At 53.9% G+C, this 22887-nt stretch overlaps 3 protein-coding genes across 3 annotated transcripts; 2 read left to right on the forward strand and 1 right to left on the reverse strand.

The window, feature by feature from the left end:
* Positions 1 to 11317: 11317 nt before the first annotated feature.
* BZA05DRAFT_458479 (uncharacterized protein) lies at positions 11318 to 14469 on the reverse strand (the record flags this gene model as incomplete). Its single annotated transcript, XM_051487604.1, has 2 exons — positions 11318 to 14100; positions 14197 to 14469. 2 exons carry the CDS (start codon positions 14467 to 14469, stop codon positions 11395 to 11397), a joined length of 2979 nt encoding a protein of 992 aa, XP_051336727.1. The 3' UTR covers positions 11318 to 11394.
* A 1867-nt stretch (positions 14470 to 16336) lies between these two features.
* On the forward strand, positions 16337 to 17956 carry BZA05DRAFT_139147 (alpha carbonic anhydrase). Its single transcript, XM_051478874.1, has 2 exons — positions 16337 to 17317; positions 17381 to 17956. The coding sequence occupies exons 1-2, from the start codon at positions 16501 to 16503 to the stop codon at positions 17671 to 17673; spliced, it is 1110 nt and encodes a 369-aa protein (XP_051336728.1). The 5' UTR covers positions 16337 to 16500; the 3' UTR covers positions 17674 to 17956.
* A 584-nt stretch (positions 17957 to 18540) lies between these two features.
* On the forward strand, positions 18541 to 22675 carry BZA05DRAFT_406962 (P-loop containing nucleoside triphosphate hydrolase protein). Its single transcript, XM_051484573.1, has 8 exons — positions 18541 to 19074; positions 19134 to 19888; positions 19946 to 20067; positions 20126 to 20498; positions 20553 to 21167; positions 21221 to 21371; positions 21424 to 22099; positions 22161 to 22675. Exons 1-8 carry the CDS (start codon positions 18747 to 18749, stop codon positions 22375 to 22377), a joined length of 3237 nt encoding a protein of 1078 aa, XP_051336729.1. The 5' UTR covers positions 18541 to 18746; the 3' UTR covers positions 22378 to 22675.
* Positions 22676 to 22887: the final 212 nt, after the last annotated feature.

The following is a 22887-nucleotide window of genomic DNA, read 5'->3' on the forward strand; positions in this document are numbered from 1 at the left end:
GGAGCACTACCTCGGTTTCCTTCGTGAATTCCGATCGCAACGGCGGCGGCGGCGGCGGCGGCGGCGGTTTACCAGTAGGTCTGCGCTCTCACTTGCGTGCACAGCCTCGTCCAACTACGTACAGTAACGTGCGAAACATTTTTTCTTTCGGGAAATCGATTCCCTTGTTGGGTCGGTTGGCGAAGACTCTGTTGGGACAAGATCCACTCTGTGTATACTCAGGACGGGGGCGTTGGAACTTGGAACTTGGAACTTGCGGCGTTACTCTAGGTGTGCGTGTGCGTGTGCGTGTGTGCGTGTGCGTGTGTGTGTGATGCATTCCTGCACTGTGCATAGCATACATAGGAGAGTTATGTAGAGTACTGCGACTCTGCGAGCGGATGGGTGGTGGTTAGTTGGTATGTAGTTGGATGCATCCGTTCTGGACTCCTGAGTCCTGAGTCCTGGGCGTTGTCGGCGTCAACGCATTCGAACGTAACCAAGTAACTACTTGGTTATAACTAGCCCCACTCGCGAGTCGCTAGAGTACTAGTAGATCGATGCTTCCCCGCATTTCTGAGCGCCTCATGACCGACGACCGTACGTACCGATCCGTAGGTGTATAGATACCGGTTTGCTGGATGGATCGAGCACGCAGTCCAATAGGTAATCTAAAGATTTTTCGTGGATTTCTGTTTGAGAAAATAACGACCTGTGTAGAGTACCTCTGATATCCATTCCATCGTTTAGAGTAGGTAGGCTAATTTTATTCTGTTCTATTCGGAGCTGGATGGTTTCTGGTTCTTTGGATTCTGGAACCCTTCTCTGCATATTCCTCCACATGTCAAGATTGCAACCGTCCTGAGTTGTGACGCCGTTGCGAACTTGCGAACTATATCTGAACAATGAACACTGTGCCGGATTTAGTAGTCCCAAAAGTATGGTATATACCTAAGAAATGCTCGAAATCTGAGAAGGTATATACTCTATGTAGTATACCTATATCCGGAGCCCGGACTGACTACCGTCACAGCAGTCACAGCAGTCCAGTCACTCTGGAGTCTGGAGTCTAAAGTCCAAAATAAAGTCCATTATCCTCGCCATCTCGTCATCTCGAATTCAGGGATTCTCGACTTCCTCCACTAAACTTTAAATGTTGGACTATAAAACCGTGCGATGTACATGTGCAGTGTGCAGTGTGCGCAGACGCCTATCTCCCTATCTGTCTCTGCAGAAATCCACTGATGCCCGCCTGCCAGCCGTTAAATGCCGTTAAATGCCATGCCATGCCATGCCCGACATCGGAAACCACCGCACACGACATACAACTTCACTACCCAAGTATATCAGCCCTCGCCGACACGCTTTCATATCTCGTTGCGGGTACTCTCCACGAGTCCACGGGTAACTACGGCTCATAACTATCCTGGATTATCTAGGTATTCCGTAGATTATCTACCGTAGATTCTCTACCGTTTGTGTACATACAATAGAACTATTCGTGCTTGTGTCCGTGGCCGGCTCCGAGGCGTTCTCTCCCGACTGCTTCTGCTGCATCTCCTCTCCGCAAAAGGCTTCCGGACTGCCAGGAGACCGCAAAGTTGACTTCAAGCAGCGTACCTATGTGCGGGCTGGGAAATGTGCGGGGAATAGAGCAGTAGAAGCTGAACCGGCAATGCGTACGTACGTATGTACAAGTGCTGAACATGTATTACACGAAGGCCCGGTATGCTCCTGAAAAACCTACACTAATCAGTCGAACCTACATACTTAGTATGGCTATACAGAATTACCGGCTGAGACCTACATACTTCCGCCGTCGTCGTACGCATGAAAAACTGCATCTGACGACTATCTACGGCCGTATACGGTAGAGGTTCCGGTGCCTACCCGTCGATGCGAGCCTGCCGTTTCCCAATCTGGTCCCGGGGTGACACCGCTCGTGTTTATGTTTGTGTCTTCGCACTTGCTCACTGCCGTAAACGACCAGTGGTGTCAGTGTGGAGAATGGTTTCCTCAATCTCGATGTCTCACCGGCGCTGCATTTACTGCACCCACGGCGCGCATGAATTCCCCAGCGCCCATCAACATGGTAATGTCTAAGGCGAGCGGCCTTTCACCAGACGAAGTCTTCCGCCAGCTTGAGCTCGACCGGGAGGAGCTAGATTTAGTCGGTGAAAGTTATAGGATTCGCGAAATTGAGGTTGTGAAACCTTGTCGCCCGGCGGGGTGTAGGCGGTAGTTCTACAATGAACGAGCCGGCTAGGCTGCTGCATGCAGTCTCACAATCAAACATGTCGACTGTGCCCGTGTCCTTGTCGCTGCCATCCGCCGTGCTCGGAATGGGTATATCGGTTTCGCGCGGAAGTGGATGAGGGTGTGGATGTGGATGTGGAATCTGAGAATTCGACTTTCGCCCATCCACCAACCCCCGCACGGTGGACGAATACTTTATAGTACTGGATGGTGGCGCTGGCAGTTCGATAGAAGCTTCGGAGTCCTGGCATGGTGCTTTGAGAAGCGAGAAGCGAGATCCTGATGCCCCCGTGGCGTGTGTAGGCACTTCTCGATGATGTCGTTTCCTGCCTTGCTGCGACAAGTACGCTTGGGATAGTCGACAGATGCCATGGAGTTTCTGTACGGGACCGGAGTATCCAAAGTCTAGGGAGACTCCTCGGATATATAGTTGTAAGCTCGTTCTAACGTTGTGAGCGCGCACAGCGGTGGCCGCTTGGGCCCTGGGCCTTACATACATAGGGCCGTTGACGACGTGGGGTGAAACAGAACTAAGGGTCAGGGTCAAACTTTAAATCCCTTCCACCCCCACACCCACTTCGTTGCTCGTGATTAGGTACGGCGTGTGGCGTTGTGGCGTTAGATATAGTGAGGTGGCGCCTCAGGCGGTATTATTCTCTGGCAGACTTGATCCGAGGAGTGTGAGGACTTCACGCAAGGCTCCAAGAGGCGATTCGGAACGGATTTTCCGGTTTCGACCGACCTTATTCATGGAAGTGTGTTCCACGCTCAACTTTCAAGGACGTTTCTACGAGAGGAGGGGATTGTGTAAACGTGTACATGTTTGCACATATTGGATCCCATAGCGGTCATTTGTAGCTGGTCGTGGTGTAGTGGCAATACATTCACTGCTCCAGGTACCTATGCGGCAGTGGGGGAGGAGAATTTGACTCTCTTTGCTACCGTATCGATGGTACCGTAGTGACATAGAATCAGTACAGTCGAAATCCGTGTTTTGTACCCTGATACAATAACAACATACAGTACTAACGTAATCTAGCATCCTAGATCCAATCTTTTGACTTCAAGCAGGGACGAGTCCAAGAGTTAGAGTATCAAACTCCCAGTCCGCTCATCACTGGCTTTTACAAAGTTGCTGCACCGCCTCAACCTCCACCACTAATATCTCCCGGTACTGAGTGTATTTATGCTTTCCTACATATCATGCGTATTAGCATCAAGCTAACCCTTCTCCTCAAGTCTCGATACACACTATTCCGACCGACACCGCTTCTTACCCGACGATAGCATGGCCCCGTATGCACGGGAAGAAATGAAGGCTACAAACTCCAGCCTATGTACAACACCCGAGGCCCTGATACGCTGTCCGGCCACGATAAAATTTCCGAGGACAGCACTACAAAGTGCTCTACTCGTGTCCTGCCATAAATTTTCTGCGCACGAAGATACCAGCAGTCACAAATCTCTCCACAACATGTGACGCACAACTTGACCGTCTCAGCCCCCTCGGATGACATGTTGTCCACCCCGGCGTCGCTTTTCGCTAGTGCGGCTTACATCACGAACGATGCATGACCGTAATCCTATCCGGCTCGACAGGAGAGCAGAGCAGAGCAAATGGAGCAGCAGCAGGGTGCAAAGGGAGCCTTGTGTGCAGTTCCTCTAGCGAGAGGAAAACAGCCGAGAACGAGAAGGAGCAGGAGAAGGAGGAGGAGGAACGCGCAGCATCGCTCGCCATTGCTTGCACTGGTAATTGCCTCACGAAACAGCTCACCTGTATATTGTTGCGTGTCATGGGCTGAGATAGCGAGGAATCTTCCCTCCCGCTGACTCGTGGAAACAGCCGTGCACTTTGCTTTGCCGTGCACAGGAAGATTACTGCATACGACGTGCGGGTGCGCTCCTGGGTAGTTGGGCAGCACCAGGTATACGGTATTTACTATTCACATCAAGAGGAGGAGTGCGGCCAGAGACCGTCCCATCGTTGGAGTCGATCATTGGAAGAAGGTACCCGAGTCCTCGTCCCCCTCTACGGTACCCAGTACAGCCACTCACCGATATAGGTTCTATATAGTAGTTCGTCTATCTCACGCGCCCCTCGAAGAGCCTGGTCCCGCGCAATCTGAACATTAAACCACTCCGTCCGAAGCAATGACCAACCAGCGGCGGAACCCATCGAAATACTATATCATCCTTAGGCCCTCCCTTCCTTCCTTCATTCGCTGGTTTTCCGAGCCGCTTGCCTAGGCCGCCTCCAAACTTGATGGTCCCAATGGCGGATCTGGCCGAGCAAGTGCGCGGACTCCTGGGACTGCTTCGAAGAGCTTGGGAAGGAGGTGGGGGCTGGGATTTCGGGTGCTTCAGCTTGGGGGCTCGTTGAGAAAAGATATTACGGATCTGTAGTATCTATGATGCCTACTATGATAGTAGTCGGAGACTTTCCATGAGTCCACAGACTGCAGATAGATGTTCGACAGAGAAAACTTAGTTCCTTATGAGCTCTTCCGTATTTCAGTCCATCCGCTCCGTCAAAGCTCATGGAGCCACACCTAAGAGACAGCCAAAAAACCTTAGATATCTCAGTAGAACTCGCGCCAGAGCTCTAAATGGTAAAACCATTTTGATCCAAATCCCATATTCCGGGCAATACCTCGAATCCCATCCATCTACGATCTAGAATACCGTGCAGCCATGTGCTAATCACGCGTGCTTTTTTTATTTTTATTTTGCGCCGTGATCAAATGTTGTTTCTATTTCCTTGTTTGTACTCTACTGTGCGTACGATTGCTACTGTTCTTGCTACTACTACTACCACTACTGCTCTAGCAGTGCACAAGGCTTCCACCGTCCAGGGTTCCCCTCTCCAGACTCCGATAAGCACGCAAGTAGCTGCAGCCGGCCTGCTATCCATCCATCCCCCAATCCCCCACAGGGCCCGTGCCGCTTGCAGTACTAGAGTACGGTACCGGTACCGCACCGATCTTTGTGCTACATACCGGTACGAATCTCTCGCCTATGTACTCTCATTTGCTGTGGGGGCCAGCTGCCAGCGGGAGGGGGTTGGTCTGGGCTTGGTTGTCATGGGCGGGTACTTGGGTACCTACTCTAGTGACAAGTGTATGCATGCAGAAATGTAGTTACTCGCGTTGCTGCCTAGACCTAGTACCAGTACACAGGTATATGTCGCGCGAAACGATAGCCAACCAGCCATGGTGGGCCCTGGCCTGGCCTGGGGTGAATGAGCCATCGGTGCTTCACGCCGTGATATCGCGTTGCCCATGTCTGACGGCTTGTTTGTGTCCGTTCGTGTGGGGGAGGTCACGAGGCGGGGGTGGTCACGGGGAGGCGGGAGATGCGGGAGCCGAAACGATGATGCCCGCCCATTTTTTCCACATCCAGATCCAGATTCCGCAAGGCCTTTCGCACCTTACATACGACATATGACAGGTAGCCATATCTAGAGACTACCTAGAGTACCGGCGGAAGATGCGGCCGTACTTTGCGCTGCTGGAGAAGGTCACGCTGCCCTGTCTTCGGGCGAGAACGTGAACGTTACGCCGATGGGGAAATAAACAACATTTCCCATCCCCCTCCCCCCCACCCGCCCGCCCCCGCCGCCGCCTGGCTCGCCTGCCTGCCTGGCCCGGATTCCAGTCCGACGCGTGATGTTTCGGCCTTCAGCTGTGCCAATCTTTAAATCGTGGATCTTCAGCTAGCTACATAGCATCGGGATTCGGGCCTGTGGCTAATGAGCCAATATCTAACTACCTAATCTAACTACGATCACCAGCCCAGCTCAGCTATGGCAGTGGTACCTATACCTATCCATAGGTTATCAATCGGAAGTATCATATCTAAGTACCCAGGTAGTATGCACCGCGATATCAAACACCGTGCCCAGTCGGTATGTGGGAGAGAAAAGCTTACCTACCTGCTCTACCTGAAACAATCTCTTTGCTTCCAGCCCCCCGTAAAGGGAAGTAGTATACGTCGTTCGTTCGTGTCAGCTCACGCTGACGCCGAATAAAATCTTTCCAGAGCGTTTCGCCACCTATGTACGGTAGTGTACCTTACCTTGCTGGTAGATCCGCACGACCCAAGATCCGACGCTGGCTGGCAGACTGGCAGACGGGGAGCAGTAGCTCCTTACGCCTATGCAGTCCCGATTACAACGTCGTGTTCGCACGCACGCCATGGGCAGCTGTTGTGGTCGTGGTTGTTGCGCATGGACAGCTGTGATTCTGGTGATGGTCTTTGTGCGCTGGCTGGTCGGAAGAAACAGCCAGCTCACGACCATGGGAATGCACTTGGAGTTCAGCCGTACCTGCCTATCCACAGGCTACCGCACCGTGCTGTCCGTGCTGTCCTCCGGAGATATATGCCCATGTAACTATAGTCTATGATACGGTGGCTAAGGACTGCCAGCTGTAAAGTAGGTACGGTAGGTATTTCTGTATGTACCTAGGTAACCACTCTACCGTACTCCGGCGATTGCTGCCTTGCAGCACGCCAGCGGCCAGCAGCCAGACAACTGAATCCCCCATCCCCTCCATCCAGTGCTCAAAAACATGCGCAGATTACAAGCATCACACAAACTCCTCTATCTTTCGCACCTTCACCGAGTCCATTGCAATTGGCCAAACCACAACCCGCTCGCGCACCCATCCACAGCCAACCAGCAAACCTCCCCAAGCCGGCCTGGACTTGGCCGTGGGGCATGGGCATGGCCTTCCGATTGGGGCGATAGCGCACGGGGCTCGCGACGGAATGATCGACGTCATATATTAACTACTCTCCTACTCTACTGAGAGGCGAGTTCTGTAAAGTGCAGCGTCAGCCTTAAACGAGTGATTGGGACATGTTTCACACTGACTCGCAATGCCGAGAGAAGCCTACGGAGGGCACGTGAGGTCGGTAGGACGGGTGAGAATGCGTGATGAGCGAGCCGGTGGTCACCATGGCTTCGGGTTGCGGGGTGTGAGTCCGTGCTCGGTCGAATTGGCCCGAGCTTTGGGGTGCATCGCAGATGGAAGAGCAGGGCTGGAAGCTACGTGTACTATAAATGTGCTTCCGATAACTGCTTATCTCCTCCTTGTCCCGCATGGGCTCTGTTCGAGGTCGCAGTCTGGTTGGGCCACAGTGGGTTGAATTGAACGGGAATGTTGCCCGATCACCGGTTCCATCAGCCGTGAAAGAGTGCTGGAAGGAGATCTTTAGAACAACGCCCGGAGGCCGGAGCTTCATCACTCCCAGGGCTGAAAAGCCTTCATTACCAATCTTCTCACATTTGTCTCCAACGTCAGATCACAAAACCACACTTACACTCACCGTGCTCCCTTCCGGGATGCGGGCACACGGATAATTGTAATCAACCGCGCATTCGCTCGTCAGCACGGATGCCCTGGTTCCGATTCCTGCGGGGTACAGCCTTACAGGAAGACTGAGTTGACATAGGCACCCCCGGTGGAACCAGGGCCATTTCTCGGTGCTCCATATCGAACCCCCCCCCATCACTAGCCGCCCTTATTCCCGTAGATGTGCGTCGAGGGTGGGGGTCTGAAGTCCGAAATTGAAGCTGCTACTGCCCCTGGTCTCTCGCAACGTCGACTCCGTCAATAGTGAACGACGGGAGACTCCACGGATCTCTGAGCTTCCGCCAACGCCTCGGACCCATGCTTGGCTATGGCCTCGGCGCTCACGCCAGCTCCGCATACCTCCCGTCGTGCGACTGTGGAAACTGGGCGTGCAGCTTCGGCTCATCGGCCGAGGCATCGATAAGAAACAGGAACTGGGATTCCAGACTTTTAGTGCACCTCGCGGTTGGTTTTCGACGACGGCCGGTGGCGGCGGACGGGCCAAATTCCTAAGCGCGCCTGACGCAGGCGATACTCGGGGTTCCAGGAGCGTAAAGACTCTTAACTGTGTGGCGCCGGTGGTCATTCGGAATATACCGTCGAGGGCTGAGATTGTGGTAGTGACAGTGACAATACCCAGTGCCGCGTGTCGTGGGCGGAATGGGCTTGGACATCTGCCATCGTGAGAATGGAACTGTGTGGAACCTCCTTCAGCTCGCTCTAGCTCTGCCAATCCCCCGAACCAAACTCCTGCGACTGAGCGTTTACAGCAGCCTGCCATCCTCCTCGATACCAAGTCTGAGTTTCTAGGTAGTTCAGTGAGGCTTCAACCTCCGTCCTCCAGGGCTACAATGCCATCCCCGCCAGATCTCCGACCATCATGCAGTTGTGTATGGACGAGTCCACTGTCCACGCAGCAGCCGGCCATAGTGCCCAACAGAGAATTCCACCGATCCTCGATGATGTGAATGCCTGGCCTAGTGCAGGAGGTGGTTATGTATAACTTACTCTTCGGCGTCGGCACCGAGTCCGTATGTGTGTAAGTAAGTAAGTACATAATGTACTGTGGTTAGAGATTCATTTGTCACTGGGGGGCAGCAGCCAGCTGCGTATTGCGTATTGCGTACGCATGATCTGCTGTCAGACGGCATTAACTACAGTGCTGCTGCTGCTGCTGCAATATGCGATGGTTAGCCTGACGGGAGTTGGGCAGCCTATCACCATCACGGCCGACACCGACACCGTAAAGCCAGCCAGTCCTGTATAGTTACGCGCGTACTGTTGGGCTGAGGTATGCAACTCCGGCCTCGCCACTTTCCCACGCATAACTATCGTCCACCATCCACTATCTGCGGCAGTACTCAGCTGACGACTGCTCTGGATAAGCGCGCGTTCACACCGTGCCGCACGAGCACTGTTAAGTCCAGCCGTTCGTTCATGCATTCCACGCACTGACGCCGGAGAGGGCGGGGAGGATTTGCCAAAAGCAAGTGGTTCGATGATACACCCCGACACAGCTCACTCACCCATCCGTTTTCTGGGATAGAGTGCTCATGATCTGTCGATGCTGTCTGCCTGCCTGCAGGATATATTGGAGGAGAACATCTCCCCCATCGGCAGTGGCAGTGGCCCATGCGCTCGTCATGAAGGTGGGAAAAAGCACGGTACACAGAGTACTATCAATAGTGGTGTGGATTACCCCATCGATATCTAACCTACCCCGCAATTTCGTGCACCCACATCCTTCTCGCCATGCCGTATTTCGTTTTTCCTGTTCTTATTTTTTATTTTTTCTTCATTCTTTTTTTTCAGCCCGCTAGTTAGCACTCCTCGCGTGGGTTGGCTGGCGGTGAGAAAGCAGTGTCGGATCGAGCTGAACGTGATCTGGGCGTGATCTGGGCGTTCGAGTGGGAATTACTATCCAGCGTGCTGTTGCTACCTAAAAGTGTAGCTATTCACAACATCTCGACTGTACGTCACGGTTGGGCAGAGCGAGCATTCCGGTGTCGACCGCTAATATTGGGCGGGAGCGGGGTGACGGGGGCGGGGGATGCAGCCTTGCATCGGCTGGTGGCCTGCTGCCTGGAGAGGCAGAGACAGAGACAGAGGGAGCCTTATACGGCAGTCACTGGGGCAGTCATTCCGTGGGCTGCGGACTGCCGAGGGGTTGGGGATGTACTCGGGCGTAAGGGTAAGTGCTGCCTCACTAGTTTTTCCCCCATACAACTTAGTCACAGCCACTCACTCATTTGACTGTATCTGGCTTAGTTATAATTTGTAATGGTGGTGAGGCATCACTTATTGGCAGCTCCTGGTACACACATACACACATACACACATATGGGCATGTAGTGGTTCTGTCGGGGATCGTCCTCACGTGTGGCTGCGGACTGCAGTGCAGGGCTAGGGTAGAGTAGAGTAGAGTAATTGCTCCGTGGATGCATGCTGACCTGACCGGTGGTCGATGGTCGATGGCCTTGTGCGCCTGTGGCTGGTTGTGGCTGTGGATGTGGATGCAGTGCTGCAGGCATGCAGCGCTGCACGTGTTTGCTGCCCGCGGGGGCACTGGCGACGGTGCATGGGTGGGAGAACTCGCTTGCAAGCAGGAGTGGGAGCTGGCAGAATTATTGCGTGTCATTGTCATCGACGCTGGTACAACCCAGCCAGCGGATTATCCATATACTCTCACTCGACATGGAATGCAAAACTATGAACCCCCAAAAAGTGAATCACTATGCCAGTTGATCCTAGCTGCCATTCGGACTAAAGTTTGAGCGGGCTAAATGAGCTTTGTGAATAGTCCGCTACGGCGATGTTCCAACTTGTCCCTACCATAGCAAAGATGTGGCCGGCCGGCCGGGCCATACCATACCCACACTGCTGTCTCTTCATCCGCAGTTTCGACAGCTAACACGATCCACGACGACTTCCAACGTTCACGTAGTTTCAGTTTCACTTCCCCAAAACCTCTGAGATCCATACGATGTATGTCTAGGATCTCTATTCCCCCTCCCCGTTTCCCCGCCACTGTCCAACCCAACTTTCACCGAGCGGCCTGATGTGGCTTTCCCTGCCCTCCGCCCCGGCCTGTCCATATCAACCCATATTCTCCCATATCCTCCCATATCCTCCCATATCAATCCGCATTTCCCCATATCCACCAATATCAATCCATATCCTCCCATATCAATCCATATCGATCCATATCCGCCCATAGCAAGCCCATATCCAACCACATCCAGCTATATCTAGTCATATCAATCTGTATTCTCCCATATCCTCCGATGCCCTAGCCTCCAGTGCGGTCCAGGTAGTCCCTTGGAAAGACGGCGCCGACCGGACCATGCCATACACTGCTACCGGTACTGCCGTCTTTGCATCCGCAGTTTGCCAGCCATCACGAAATTTTCGGACATTCACGTGGTTTCACTTCCCCAAAACCTCAAAACCTCTGAGGTCCATGCGATATATGTCTTATGTCTTTAGTATCTCTATCCCCCTGCCCGCCCGTCCCCATTACATACCACCCTCACCACCACGTGCACCCATCAGTTGCCTAGCATACATACACCATCGGTCCTTCGCTCTACCCTCCACTGTACTAGTAGCATACACCCACCCATCCTTCCAACCGCAATGCCAATACCTATAAACAAGCCTCCCTCATCGAAGCGAAGCAGAAACAAAAATCAAACTACAACCGTATAAGTGCGTGCAAGAGTATATCCACCTAAACGAAAAGAAAAGAAAAGAAAAAACCAGACGCGAAAGCGAAAGCGAAAGAAAAACGGAAAACACCACCCCACTACCCGACCACGCCCCTCCTCAGCGCCTCGAGGGTCTCCTCATACGCGCCGGGCGAGTGATCGCCAAAGCATCGTTTGGCAAAAGTGACCTCACCAAACCGATTCTCGACATCCTCAACCACCCACGCTCTGACGCGCTTCTTCCCGGCGGTATCCGGATCCGTCGCGGCGACCCTCCAGACCTCACCGGGCGGGACAAGTTTCTCCGCGGTCATTCCGGCACGCAGAGTCTTGAGCACGGCGACCTCCCAGCTCCACTCCTCGCTGTTATTGTTGCCGTACCAGAGGCCTGCAAGGAAGCGCCGGCGGATCTCGGCGAGCACGCCGCCCGTGTCTTCGCGGAAACTTAGCGCGACGCTGTGGAAATCGCGGATTACGCCGATCGAGAGGCTGGGCACCACGTCGTTGCCGTTTACGACGGTCGTGACCAGCCCCCGTGTAGCTTTGCGCAGGCGCTCGCACACGATCGCCGGTGAGCCGAAGGCGTAGCAGTGGATCGGCCGGCCTTGCGGGAGCGAGTCGTGCGCCGTCGTGAATACCGCCGAGTCGTCCGGCGAGGAGATCAGTATGCTGACTAGCGCTGCGACACCGGCGCCGAGTGAGTGCCCAGTTAGAACCAGGCCGTAGTCGGGGTAGTTGGCTAGAGTGGTTGCGAGTGATCCGAGGAGGCGCGAGCGCAGGAGGAGGACCGCGGAGTTGTACATGCCCTTATGGACGCGATAGTTGCTGCCACGTATTGATATGGTGGTGTATTCACATGTGAGATCGGTCAGAACGTCTTCGAGTCCGAGTGTACCACGGCACGTGACGACAATTGCCGCGGCTTCGTGGTCTACGCACATAAAATGGACCAGTGGCCGACCAGTACCTGTGTGACCAGCGGAGTCGAATCCACCGCTGGGGTCATAGTGCGATGATAGCAGGATAGTGTCCACCGGGAGCGAGGTGTGGAAACTGAATGCCTGGTGCTCTAGATGGTGATTGCGCTCAGTGGGCGCCAAAAACTGAGAGCCCAGGAGGAGCCGCATGAATTGCACACCGTACGAAGCGGCAGCGAAACGAATGTACTTTCTAAGGTTGTGCAACAGATGGCAAGATGAGGGGTAGAATGGGCCCGGGTGTTCGGTAGTGGGCGGAGTGTACAGGAGGTGCAGTGAGGTGGACGAGTGAGAAGTATGAAGCGTGTAGACCGACGGCACATACTGTTTGTGCGGGGATGAATACATGTCGCCGTCGTACGACGTCATGGAAATAGCGCTGCTCGGTCGTGGCGGCAGTTCCCGCCGGGGTGAGTGTAGAGAGTGGATGCTGACAAAAGGCTCATGATGGGTGGTCGTCGTGGAAGTGAAAGATCCACGGCGGTAGTGGTGTCGTGCGGACGGACTGTAGCGTGCGTCGGGGGAGGTAGGACGCGAAGTGATGGATGACCGCCGACTGTGTACCTTGGTCGGTGATGTCTGGGGGGGCGTCAAGACGTTGATTGCAGAAATTGAGCGTTGCATACTATGTTTCTCGCTGTTCTTGTTCTCTTTGTTCGGGCTCGGGGTGCTGTGAAAGACAGGAGGAGAGAACGCTTTCCTAAGGGCGCCGCCGAACCCCTTTTCTTTCGCCCTTTCCTTCTCCTTCTCCCGCTCCCTTTCCCTTTCCCTTTCCCTCTCCCTCTCCCTTTCCCGTGCCTTCTCTTTCTTCTTCTCCTTCTCCACCGACGGCAGTGAATTGGCCCTTTTCTTTGGCTGGTTTGCAGCAGCCGGCCGTGGAAGGGCCGACGGCGACGAAACCCTGGTCTTCTTAGGAACCGGAGGCGGTCGATCCGTATCAGAGTCTGACAGTGGGGCCTTGTCCTCCGCCTTCATGTCTCTCCGTCTGCTCCTCTCATGTTTACCCAAAGTATCCTTCTTCGGCGCCATCTTCGTCTTTTCATCATTCGCCGTGTTCTCTATCTCGATTACACGCTGCTCGTCGGCAATCCTGGCATCCTCTCCCGCCGGTGCCGGCACATCCACCATTTCCAGCTCGCCACCATCCTCCCTCCTCAGCCGCTTGCTCTGCTCGTTCCGTGTGACCGTCTCGTAGACGATTTTATACCTTTGCTTCCCGTCGTTCTGCGAGCTCTCACTCAGTATCACAGCGCCGGGCGGGGGTGTGAAATCCGGCGGACTCGTGCCAACCACCTCGATGGTGGTGGTGGAGGTAGTATTCGACGTGGTCGACACCGTAATCTCCGCGTTGGGCGGAAACTTATCGAACAGCATTGACGGCAGGAGGTTATCGTCCGACCCGCGTCGATCCATGCCGAAGTCACCGGCGGCGTCCCTGCGATCCAGCTCCGTGGGCTCCGCTGTAGCAGAAACCGGCGGAGTCGCATCAACCACCACATCCCACATCAACCGGCCGCCGGTTACGGCCTCCGCGTCCAGGCGCGCGTGCGTACGGTACTGCAGGATCGCGAAGCATGTCAACCCCGCCACGATGTCCCGCATGCCGACTTCGCCATCGTGCTCAGACGAGTCCTTGAACTCCTCGGTCACCAGCTTGATGATCTCGGAGATTGCGCGGGACGTCTCGGTGGAGCCAAAGATTGAGTCGAGGGTGAGAACGTATGTCTCGGCGAGGGCGGAGACGCTCGACAGCGTGGTCTGGCCGAGCTCGAAGGCCGTGGACAGGATCAGCTCCGTCAGCGAGATGGACGTGTTGAAGGCCGTCAACTAATGCAAGTCATCCAGCCGTCGTTAGCTGTTTTGCAATTGCCGGGGTTGTGTGAGGGGTTGCGTGTGTGGGGAAGGAGGGAAGAGGCTATTTACTCCTTTCGTTGCCCAGCCCTCGACCTCTGCTTCGCGTCCGCGGCGCACAACCACTCCCTTCTGTCCCCGGCGCACAATGCCCTCAACGGCGGCCCGCGACAGCTCCAATGATGTCATTGTGCCCGAGCGCGCGGTGTCCAACAGCGTCGCGCCGACCTTCGAGCCGATGCGTATCGAGATGCTGGTGGACTTCGAGAATAGCGACACCATTGCGGCTACCGACGCGGGTAGCAGCGTTGGCCCGGTTGGCGGGGTGTAGTGCGGGATGGTCATGACGGTGGACGAGGTTGCGGTTGCGACATTTTTCTGCTGCGAACCTGAGGAGAGCATATGGTTGTGGTAGCTGTTGTTCGGGTGCTGTTATTGGAGGTGGTGGGGGGATTAGCAGGTAGCGTGACGTAGGTATTTCGCTGGGTGCTAGGTATAGTTTGCAGGTAATGGCCGTTGTGTGGTGGCAGGTGAGTTTTGATTTTTCTTGCAGCAGATGTTCCGGTTCAGGGCGGCGGCGGTAATGATGGCATCAAGATTATGCGTCAACGATGGATGAAGAGATTCGGACGGGATTCACGACCAGTCGCAGGGCAGAGGAGGTAGGGAGTGCGTATGGGCAACTACTAGTAGAGATTGCTTGGTTTGTGTCCGGGTACGGGGGGGTGTGGGCGGGGGAACATGGACCATCGTCCACTGTCCATCACCAGCATCGTCACCTTTTTCACATGTCGACGAAATAACGACGAAATTGATTTCCCCTTTCCAAATGGAATTAATTAATCTGTTGACCCGACGAAGTCATCAAAGTGTTGAGGGGCGCGATCCCATTCGCGCACTGTTCACGCGACCGCATAGAGTGCGTGCAGTAGTGGTGGGTGCCAGCTTGGCAGTGGGGCATGCAGGGAACAGCGAAAGGGCCGGAACAGCTGCCAGCACCCAACGTGGCAACGCAAATAAGACAGACAGGATCCTCCAGCATCACGGTGCATCACTCACAGCAGCGACATCAGCGATCCGGATAAACCCGTGATCATTCCGTCTACATACATAGAGTATGATCTGACAAGTGACCAGTGACCATCGACATGCGGAGGCGTAAGAAACCGGGGATAAGTAGGCTGCTCCGCACAAGATAGAGTGCACATGCACATGCATAAATTCCCCGCACTGCTCGCTCAGAGGCTAATCGGCTTTCGTCGCATGGTCCGGCGGGTCGTGCTTCCGAAGAAGGAAGGAAAAATCCTGCGATGCAAGATCTGGGGATTCCGCTTAGGACTGGTATGTGAGTATGTAGAGTCGGAGGTATGTATAAAGTATAGAGTTAAATCCCAAGAATGGTAGCCTCGTCATCATTCTCTACCGAATTCCGGATCCGAAGACTCTTTGGAAGCCCGGAAACTTCTAGCGAGACTGAACCAGAGGCAGAATGGGAATTTGAATTCTCATCCCCCCTGCCAAACCACCACCAAACACCAACCAGCCAGTAGCTAAGCGCTGCTGAAACCGCGTCTCAACGAATGTTCCACCATGGAATCTTCAGACACGCGCCAAGACTCCTCTGGCACCGACACGACAGCCAGTCAACAGATGTGCAGCTGCGGTGGCAGCTGGACTGGCCCCGCGAGCCGCCGTCTAGGAATGTTTGTGAATGCTTATGTGTGTAAGCGAGCCTCTTGGCAAACGCCAAGTTCCCAGTGAGACACCCACAAACGATTTGAAGCAGATACACATGGCAAATAGGAGTGCAGTACTCACATACATGCTGCACTTGGAGAAGCTGGTGGCAGACCAGGCGCGGGCTACGAAACGCTGAAGTAGCGAACGACGGGTTTCGAACTGTCTGGAGACGTCCGCATGGCTGTTTTCATCGGCGCCGAGTGGCCAACAGCGACGGGCCTCAAGCCGCCCTTCCCCTGGCTTGCGTGGCTAGGGCACGGGAGGAAATAGAGAAACGAGGTAGACAATATCGGATAGCGTATGCATGAGGTAGAATGGAAGAGGGGGAAGGAGGAGGAGAGAGTCAAGATATAAGACTTCTGCTGTGTCGTAGTGGTCTGATTCTCTTCTTCTTCTTCGTCACTATTCATCCATCAGCATTCGATCTTTGTTCCTGTTCGCTTCCGCGTGTTTGCTTCGTCTTCCCTTCTTTACGCACACTGGCTGTGTCCTATACATATTCCATATACCCTATTAGACTTTTTGTTCATACACTCGACAGCTAGTCTGCTCGTTCATTCACCTTATTCACCTCCATTCACCTTCATTCGCCTTCATTCCCAATACCTATCCATCTTTCACCAAGTCAGCATCATCATGTATACCCAGGCAATCATCCTCCTCGCCAGCGTCCTCGCCACGACCGTGTCGGCATCGTGCATCCACAACACCTCCCTGAAGCCGCGGGCAGAAGGAGAAGTCCCGATCTCGACCTTTGGATACACTGGCACGCAAGGGCCGTTCAACTGGGCCGGTCTCGACGCAGCCAACATAGCCTGCTCGACCTCGCAAGTGCAATCACCGATCAACATCGACACCGCCACAGCACAGAAGCTCACGACCGCGCCAACCGTGAAGCTCAACAATGTAGCCACCGCCGAATTCGAGAACCTGGGCACGACGGTCGAAGTCCTCGCCACCGGCACGACGATAATCGGAAACCAGTCCTTCAACCTTGCACAGTTCCACTTCCACTCGCCCAGTGAACACCGCATCAACGAGGAGTACTTTCCGCTCGAGATGCACATGGTGCACGAGGCCGCCAATGGTGATATCGCCGTCATCGCCGTCATGTTCCAGCTATCGTCTAACTCCAGCACCGAGCTGCTGAAGTCCGTCACCGAGAACATCGGCGCTATCAAGGAGCCCGGAACGGTAACGGAGACTGGCGCACTCGACTTCGCCGAGCTGCAGAATCACATTGCCACCTCGCAGCTGTTCACCTACACTGGCTCGCTCACCACCCCGCCGTGTGCAGAGGGCTTGACTTTCATCATCCCCCAGGAGCCCATGGCCCTCGATGTCGAGACGTTCAATGCAATCAAGGCGACTGTCAAGTTCAACTCGAGATACACCCAGAACGGTCCTGGCAGTGAGAACATCTTGGAGCTCGGCTGTAATGCCGCCGACTCAGGTTAGTTTCCTCTCTCTCGGGATATTTATTTGATTGAACATGTGGCTGATTGAGTGGATGTAGCACGCAATGCGCCCCCTGCTTCCTCGACCGCCGCTGAAGGTGTCGCTACCGAATCTGCCGTTGCCACCTCGAGCGCTGCCGCGACCACTGACGCCGGCACGACCGAATCCGCCGTCGCCACGGAATCCGCCGCTGCGTCTGCATCCGCAACCGCCGCCCCCATCGGAGAAGACGCCGCACCCGGGGCTCCGATCACAGAGGAGGAGATAGTCCACTGCATTGCTGGAGCGTGCACGAACCGCCCGGCACGGATGGCGAAGAGGAGCCGGTGGACTCGGTGGGCCAAATACTAGGTGGATTGGTAGCATTTAGACCGATCTGAAGGAGTCTGGGTATTCTTACGTATATACTATGGGGATGAAGGTTTTTTTTTCTCTTTTTTCGGCTGGTTGTGGTCTGTGGAAATTGATACCCGTGGAGTTGTGAGCTGGGGACAGATGGGAGCATAAGAAGGGATGAATAAAAGAAGCTGTCGAACTCTGTACTCGTTTCTGGGACCTGTAGACCGAGATAGTTCACAGACTGCAACTGTAATTAGTGAAGTCACGTAAGAGAGAGAACGTCAATTTATCGTCGTATATGTTAAGTGACACGATTTGTTTGTTAAACCATTGATTGCACGCGATTTTAAGTGACATGATGTATATACATAGAGTACCATGCAGGGCTAACGCTGCACGTCACTCGGTTGATTCCCAGTGAGCATGCTCAGAATGCCTAGCGTGGTGGTCACCTGACGCGCACATCTACGCGGCTCGACTATTCGCCAATTTTCCACGAACGCGTTTTGTAGACGGCCACCCCTCCACTCACCAATACACAATCTCTTCTCGGCGCTGGTCCCATCCAACACCTCGTACCACCGACCGTCTCTCCTCGGCGCTGGCCATTCGCCGAGCACCAACTACAACGTGCACTACCAAACAGTCGATAAACTTCAGCCTCGCACTTACTGACCAGATAACGTTCCGCGATGCCGTCGGCCACTAGAAGACGTCAACCCGCGGCAGTTGACGATGATGATTCGGACGAGCAACTTCGAGAACCGGCTGTCGATTCCACACCAGGTACTGTGCCACGACGACGCCGTGGCGTAAGACCGCCGAATGGACGCGCTTCAATTGCTGCCGACGGTGATGACCAGATGGAGGAGGTGAAGGAAGAGACCGACGGTGAGGGGAACAACGAAGAGGGGGATGAGCGTGAGAATGAGGAGGGTGAGGGTGAGGGTGAGGGTGAGGGGGAACAGGAGGAGGAGGAACCGGCCGAATTCGCCGACAACTACCTACCGCCCGCGGACGACGATGAGCTCGACGCCGAGGAGGACATCCTGGGTGACGACTACGACATATCGCAGGAGGAGGAGATGCCATTCCAGGCTGGAGCGATAGTGCGCATCACTTTGAACCACTTCGTCACCTACAATTTCGTCGAGATCTGGCCGGGACCGAGCTTAAACATGATCATTGGACCCAACGGAACCGGGAAGTCGACGCTGGTGTGCGCCATCTGTCTGGGTCTCGGTTACAGCACGAATGTTCTGGGTCGCGCGAAGGATATCGGCTCGTTTGTCAAGCATGGCGCAAAGGAGGCGTATATCGAGATAGAGCTGCAGGGGAAGGAGGACGAGAGGAATCCAATCATCGGAAGGAAGATCACACGGGCCGGGAACTTGTCGGCGTACTACCTCCACGGTGGGACAACTCCTAGGCTAGGCTAGCGGAGCGGATTTGCTGACATGTCTGCCATGCAGGCAAGTTGACGAAGTTTGCCAGCGTCCAGAAGATTACCAGAGCCTACAACGTTCAGATCGACAACCTGTGTCAATTTTTGCCGCAGGACCGAGTACAGGAATTCGCTAACCTGCCGAATACCGAGCGCTTGGTTGCGACTGTCCGTGCGGCCGCACCGCCGGATATGCTGGAGTACCATAAGAACCTGATCCAGCTAGGGAAGGAAGTGGTGGGCGACCAAACCATGCTAGCCAATGACGAAACACAACTCAAGAAGCTCGAGGCCAGGCAAGCAGTTCTGCAACAGGATGTGGATCGTATGCGGGAACGCCAAGAGGTAGCTGCGAAAATTGATAAGCTTAAAGACATCAAACCGTTCCTTGTTTACCATATAGCCCTTCAGGCGGCGAACGAGGCAAAAACTGTCAGTAAGCAAGCGCGCGCAGAGCTCAGACAGCTGGAACAAGAGATAGAGCCGGCGCTGGAGCGACAGGAGCGGAAGAAGCGCTACAAGGAGGCCATCAAGATTGTGCTCAAGAGGCGCGCGGAAGCATTCGGCAAGAAGGAAGTGGAGCTCACAAAAGTCCTGGACACCACCATTCCCGGACTAGATGAAAAGATGAAGGAAACACAGCAGGAAATTAAGGCCGAGGTTGCGAGCGAGGCGAAGCGGAAAGAAGAGCTCAAAAAGCTCAACAAGCAGTTGGAAGACACACAGACCAAGCTCGAAGCGGGACCCCCGGAGTTTGATCTCACTGTCTTCAATAACCAGTTGGTAAGGAACTTTGTTCTCAAATGGTTTCTTGTGAGGTCGCTGACGGCGACAGTATAGTCAGAGACGCGTGCTGCGCATCGCGAATGTCAAAACCGGGTAGATGAACTGAATAATGAAACTCAACAATTCAAGGAACGGGGAACCAGGATCGCTAGTGATCTTGACATTGCTCAAACAAAGTATACATCTTCTTCAAGTGATATATCCCGCCTGAACTGGTCACTGACTTGGATTTAGGTTGAGCGAGCTAGATTCAATCAGTGGGCAAAGGGAGGCGCTGCTTCTGCGACATCACCCAGAAACGTCCAAGGCGTGGAACTGGTATCTCGATAACAAAGACATGTTCGAGAAGGAAATATTTCCACCTCCTATCCTTTCCTGCTACGCCAAGAATCCTGAGCAGGATGCCGATGTGATTGAAAACCTGATCGGTGGCGTTTCGACCGCTTTCGTGTGTCAGACCAGAGCGGATTATCTCAAATTCTCACTAGAGACTCTTGGTTCTCAGGACTACGTGGGATTAGGTTTGGCCCAAATCACCATCAAAGATTATTCCGGCAGTGCAGTTCCACGGTTGGAGGGCCACCGGAGGGCTCTCTCACCAGAGATGGTAATATCAGTTTTTCAGCTACCTAGGAGATTCATACCGCTGACAGAAGAATAGCTTCGCCGCCTGGGATTCGACGCAATTGCACTGGACCTTGTCAATGGGCCTCCCGAGGTGCTGAACATGCTTTGCCACGATTGCGGTCTCCACAACACTCCTGTGTCTCGTCGGGAGTTCAATTCACAGGAGCTGAAGGCTTGCGAGGACACACCAGCTATCTCGCATTTCATACATGGAAAGAATATTGTCTCGATTCGACGTCGCTACGGCCTCACGGGAAGTCAGTTCGATAAGCTTCGTAAGGCGACCATCTACAGCTCACAGAATCTCGATGAGAACCAGAAGAACGAAATCGAGCGCAGCATTTCGGAGCTTTCAGACGAGCTCAAGGAGATCCGCGAGGAGCTCAGCGCGAGGAAGGCGGAGCACGAAGGTATCCGCAAGCGGATCATGGAGATACAACAGGAGCAGAAGAAGATCACCGACAAGAAGAACAAAAAGCAGCACGAACTCTCGGAGTTTACCCATTTGAAGGCGCAATTCAAGTCGCTGCAGGAAAAGCTCGCGATGAAAACGCAGGGTGGCTCCGGACACAAGGAACAAATCGAGCGGCTGGAAAAGAAACTCGATAAACTGGCCATGAAGAAGGCGATGGTCGTGCAAGATGTCGAGGTTTGTGATTCGAGCATATCTTCCCCGTGTGTGAGTGCTGACGCGTGGTGCAGCGTCTAGTGGGCGAGGTCGTGGATCTCCGTGGAGAACTCATCAAGCTACGCATCCGTTACGCGGAGGCGATGAGTTGCGAAAAGCTCTACGAGGAGAAAAACGCAGATATCATTGCTAGGAGAAATGATAAGCAGGTTGAGGTAGAACAATGTAAGTTTCATCAGTTATTCTGGGCAAGTCGAGTAATGCTAACAGTCGGCAGTAAATCGCGAATACGTGAGGCTGAAGGCCAAAACTCGCCAGTTACTCGATGGTGCTAAGGAGGCAATGACAAAAATCACTCCCGAGGAGGGCAAACAGCTTCTTGAGACCATGCCGCACGAGAGAACGGTCGAGGAGCTGGATGACGAGATCGATGCGGAGGAGAGTCGTCTCTCATTGATCCATGAAGGCAACCCTGATGCGATAAGGCAGTTTGAACAGCGCACCGAAAGGATCATTGAGCTCAAAGCTAAGATCGACTCCATAAACCAGAGCCTGGAGGAAAAACGGGCAGCCATACAGGAAGTGAGGCAGCTGTGGGAGCCGAAGCTCATCAAGCTTGTGGCCCGTGTCTCGGACGCCTTTTCCAAGAGCTTCCGGAAAATCGGATGTGCGGGCGAGGTCCAGGTGTTCAAGCATGAAGAATCCTTCGAGAAGTGGGCCATCGAGATCCTTGTCAGCTTTCGAAACGGCGAGAAATTGCAGGTGTTGAATGCACAGCGACAGTCTGGTGGTGAGCGTGCCGTCAGCACCGTGTTCTACCTCATGGCGCTCCAGAGTCTGGCGAAATCCCCGTTCCGTGTCGTCGACGAGATCAATCAGGGCATGGACCCCAGGAACGAGAGGATCGTGCACCACCGCATGGTCAATATCGCCTGCCAGCAGTACACCAGCCAGTATGTCCCCCTCTACCCCCTCCTATTCCCGAAGCCTAATAGCTCATGTGGCGTGCAATAGATATTTCTTGATTACTCCGAAGCTGTTGAACGGACTGTTGTACCACCCACGGATGAAGGTCCACTGCATCTATTCTGGTGAGTGGGTGATGGACGACTTCAAATTCAACATTACCAAGTTCCTGAAGGCGGGAGAAAGGCAGTACGGAAAAGGCAAGCAGATCAAAGCTCGCCGCCAGCTGTCCGAGGAGGAGGAGGAAGAGGAGGACGATGATTAGAATTTCTTTTGGACTGGTTTGAGCTTCTATCTATACCTTTTCGACGGAGAATTTAGGGGCGTGACATGTTTTTCTTTTCTTTTGGTGGTGTTTGGCGTAAATGTATTTGGGTTTCTACATATGTTTTTCTTGTGGACGGTGGTGGTATGTGAGTACAAAGTGGATCACTTCAGAAGTACACATTCGGGTGTCAAGATCTATCCTAGAGTACAATTCCCAGGTATTTCATCCGATTACTTGTGAAGCGATCTGCTGAGTGTGAACAATTGACGGTTGATGTTTCGTCTCAAACTTCGCCTATGGACTATCTATAGTGACAGAGCTGAAAGAAATCTGGAGTTCAATTCTCAACCGCTGAGGCGAATCCAACGAGTATATACGATACACGAACCGGTATGTCACATGCCATTGCGAGCGGTGGCAATTGTCCACTCCCTCGCTCGCCAATGCACTGTCATCCATCCAGTTCATCGGACCCCAACGCAGGAAAGGCTAGGCCAAAATTAACTC

This window comes from Tricharina praecox (genome assembly GCF_024521635.1).
Source record: "Tricharina praecox strain CBS 144465 chromosome Unknown BZA05scaffold_24, whole genome shotgun sequence".
NCBI classification, from domain to species: Eukaryota; Fungi; Ascomycota; class Pezizomycetes; order Pezizales; family Pyronemataceae; genus Tricharina; species Tricharina praecox.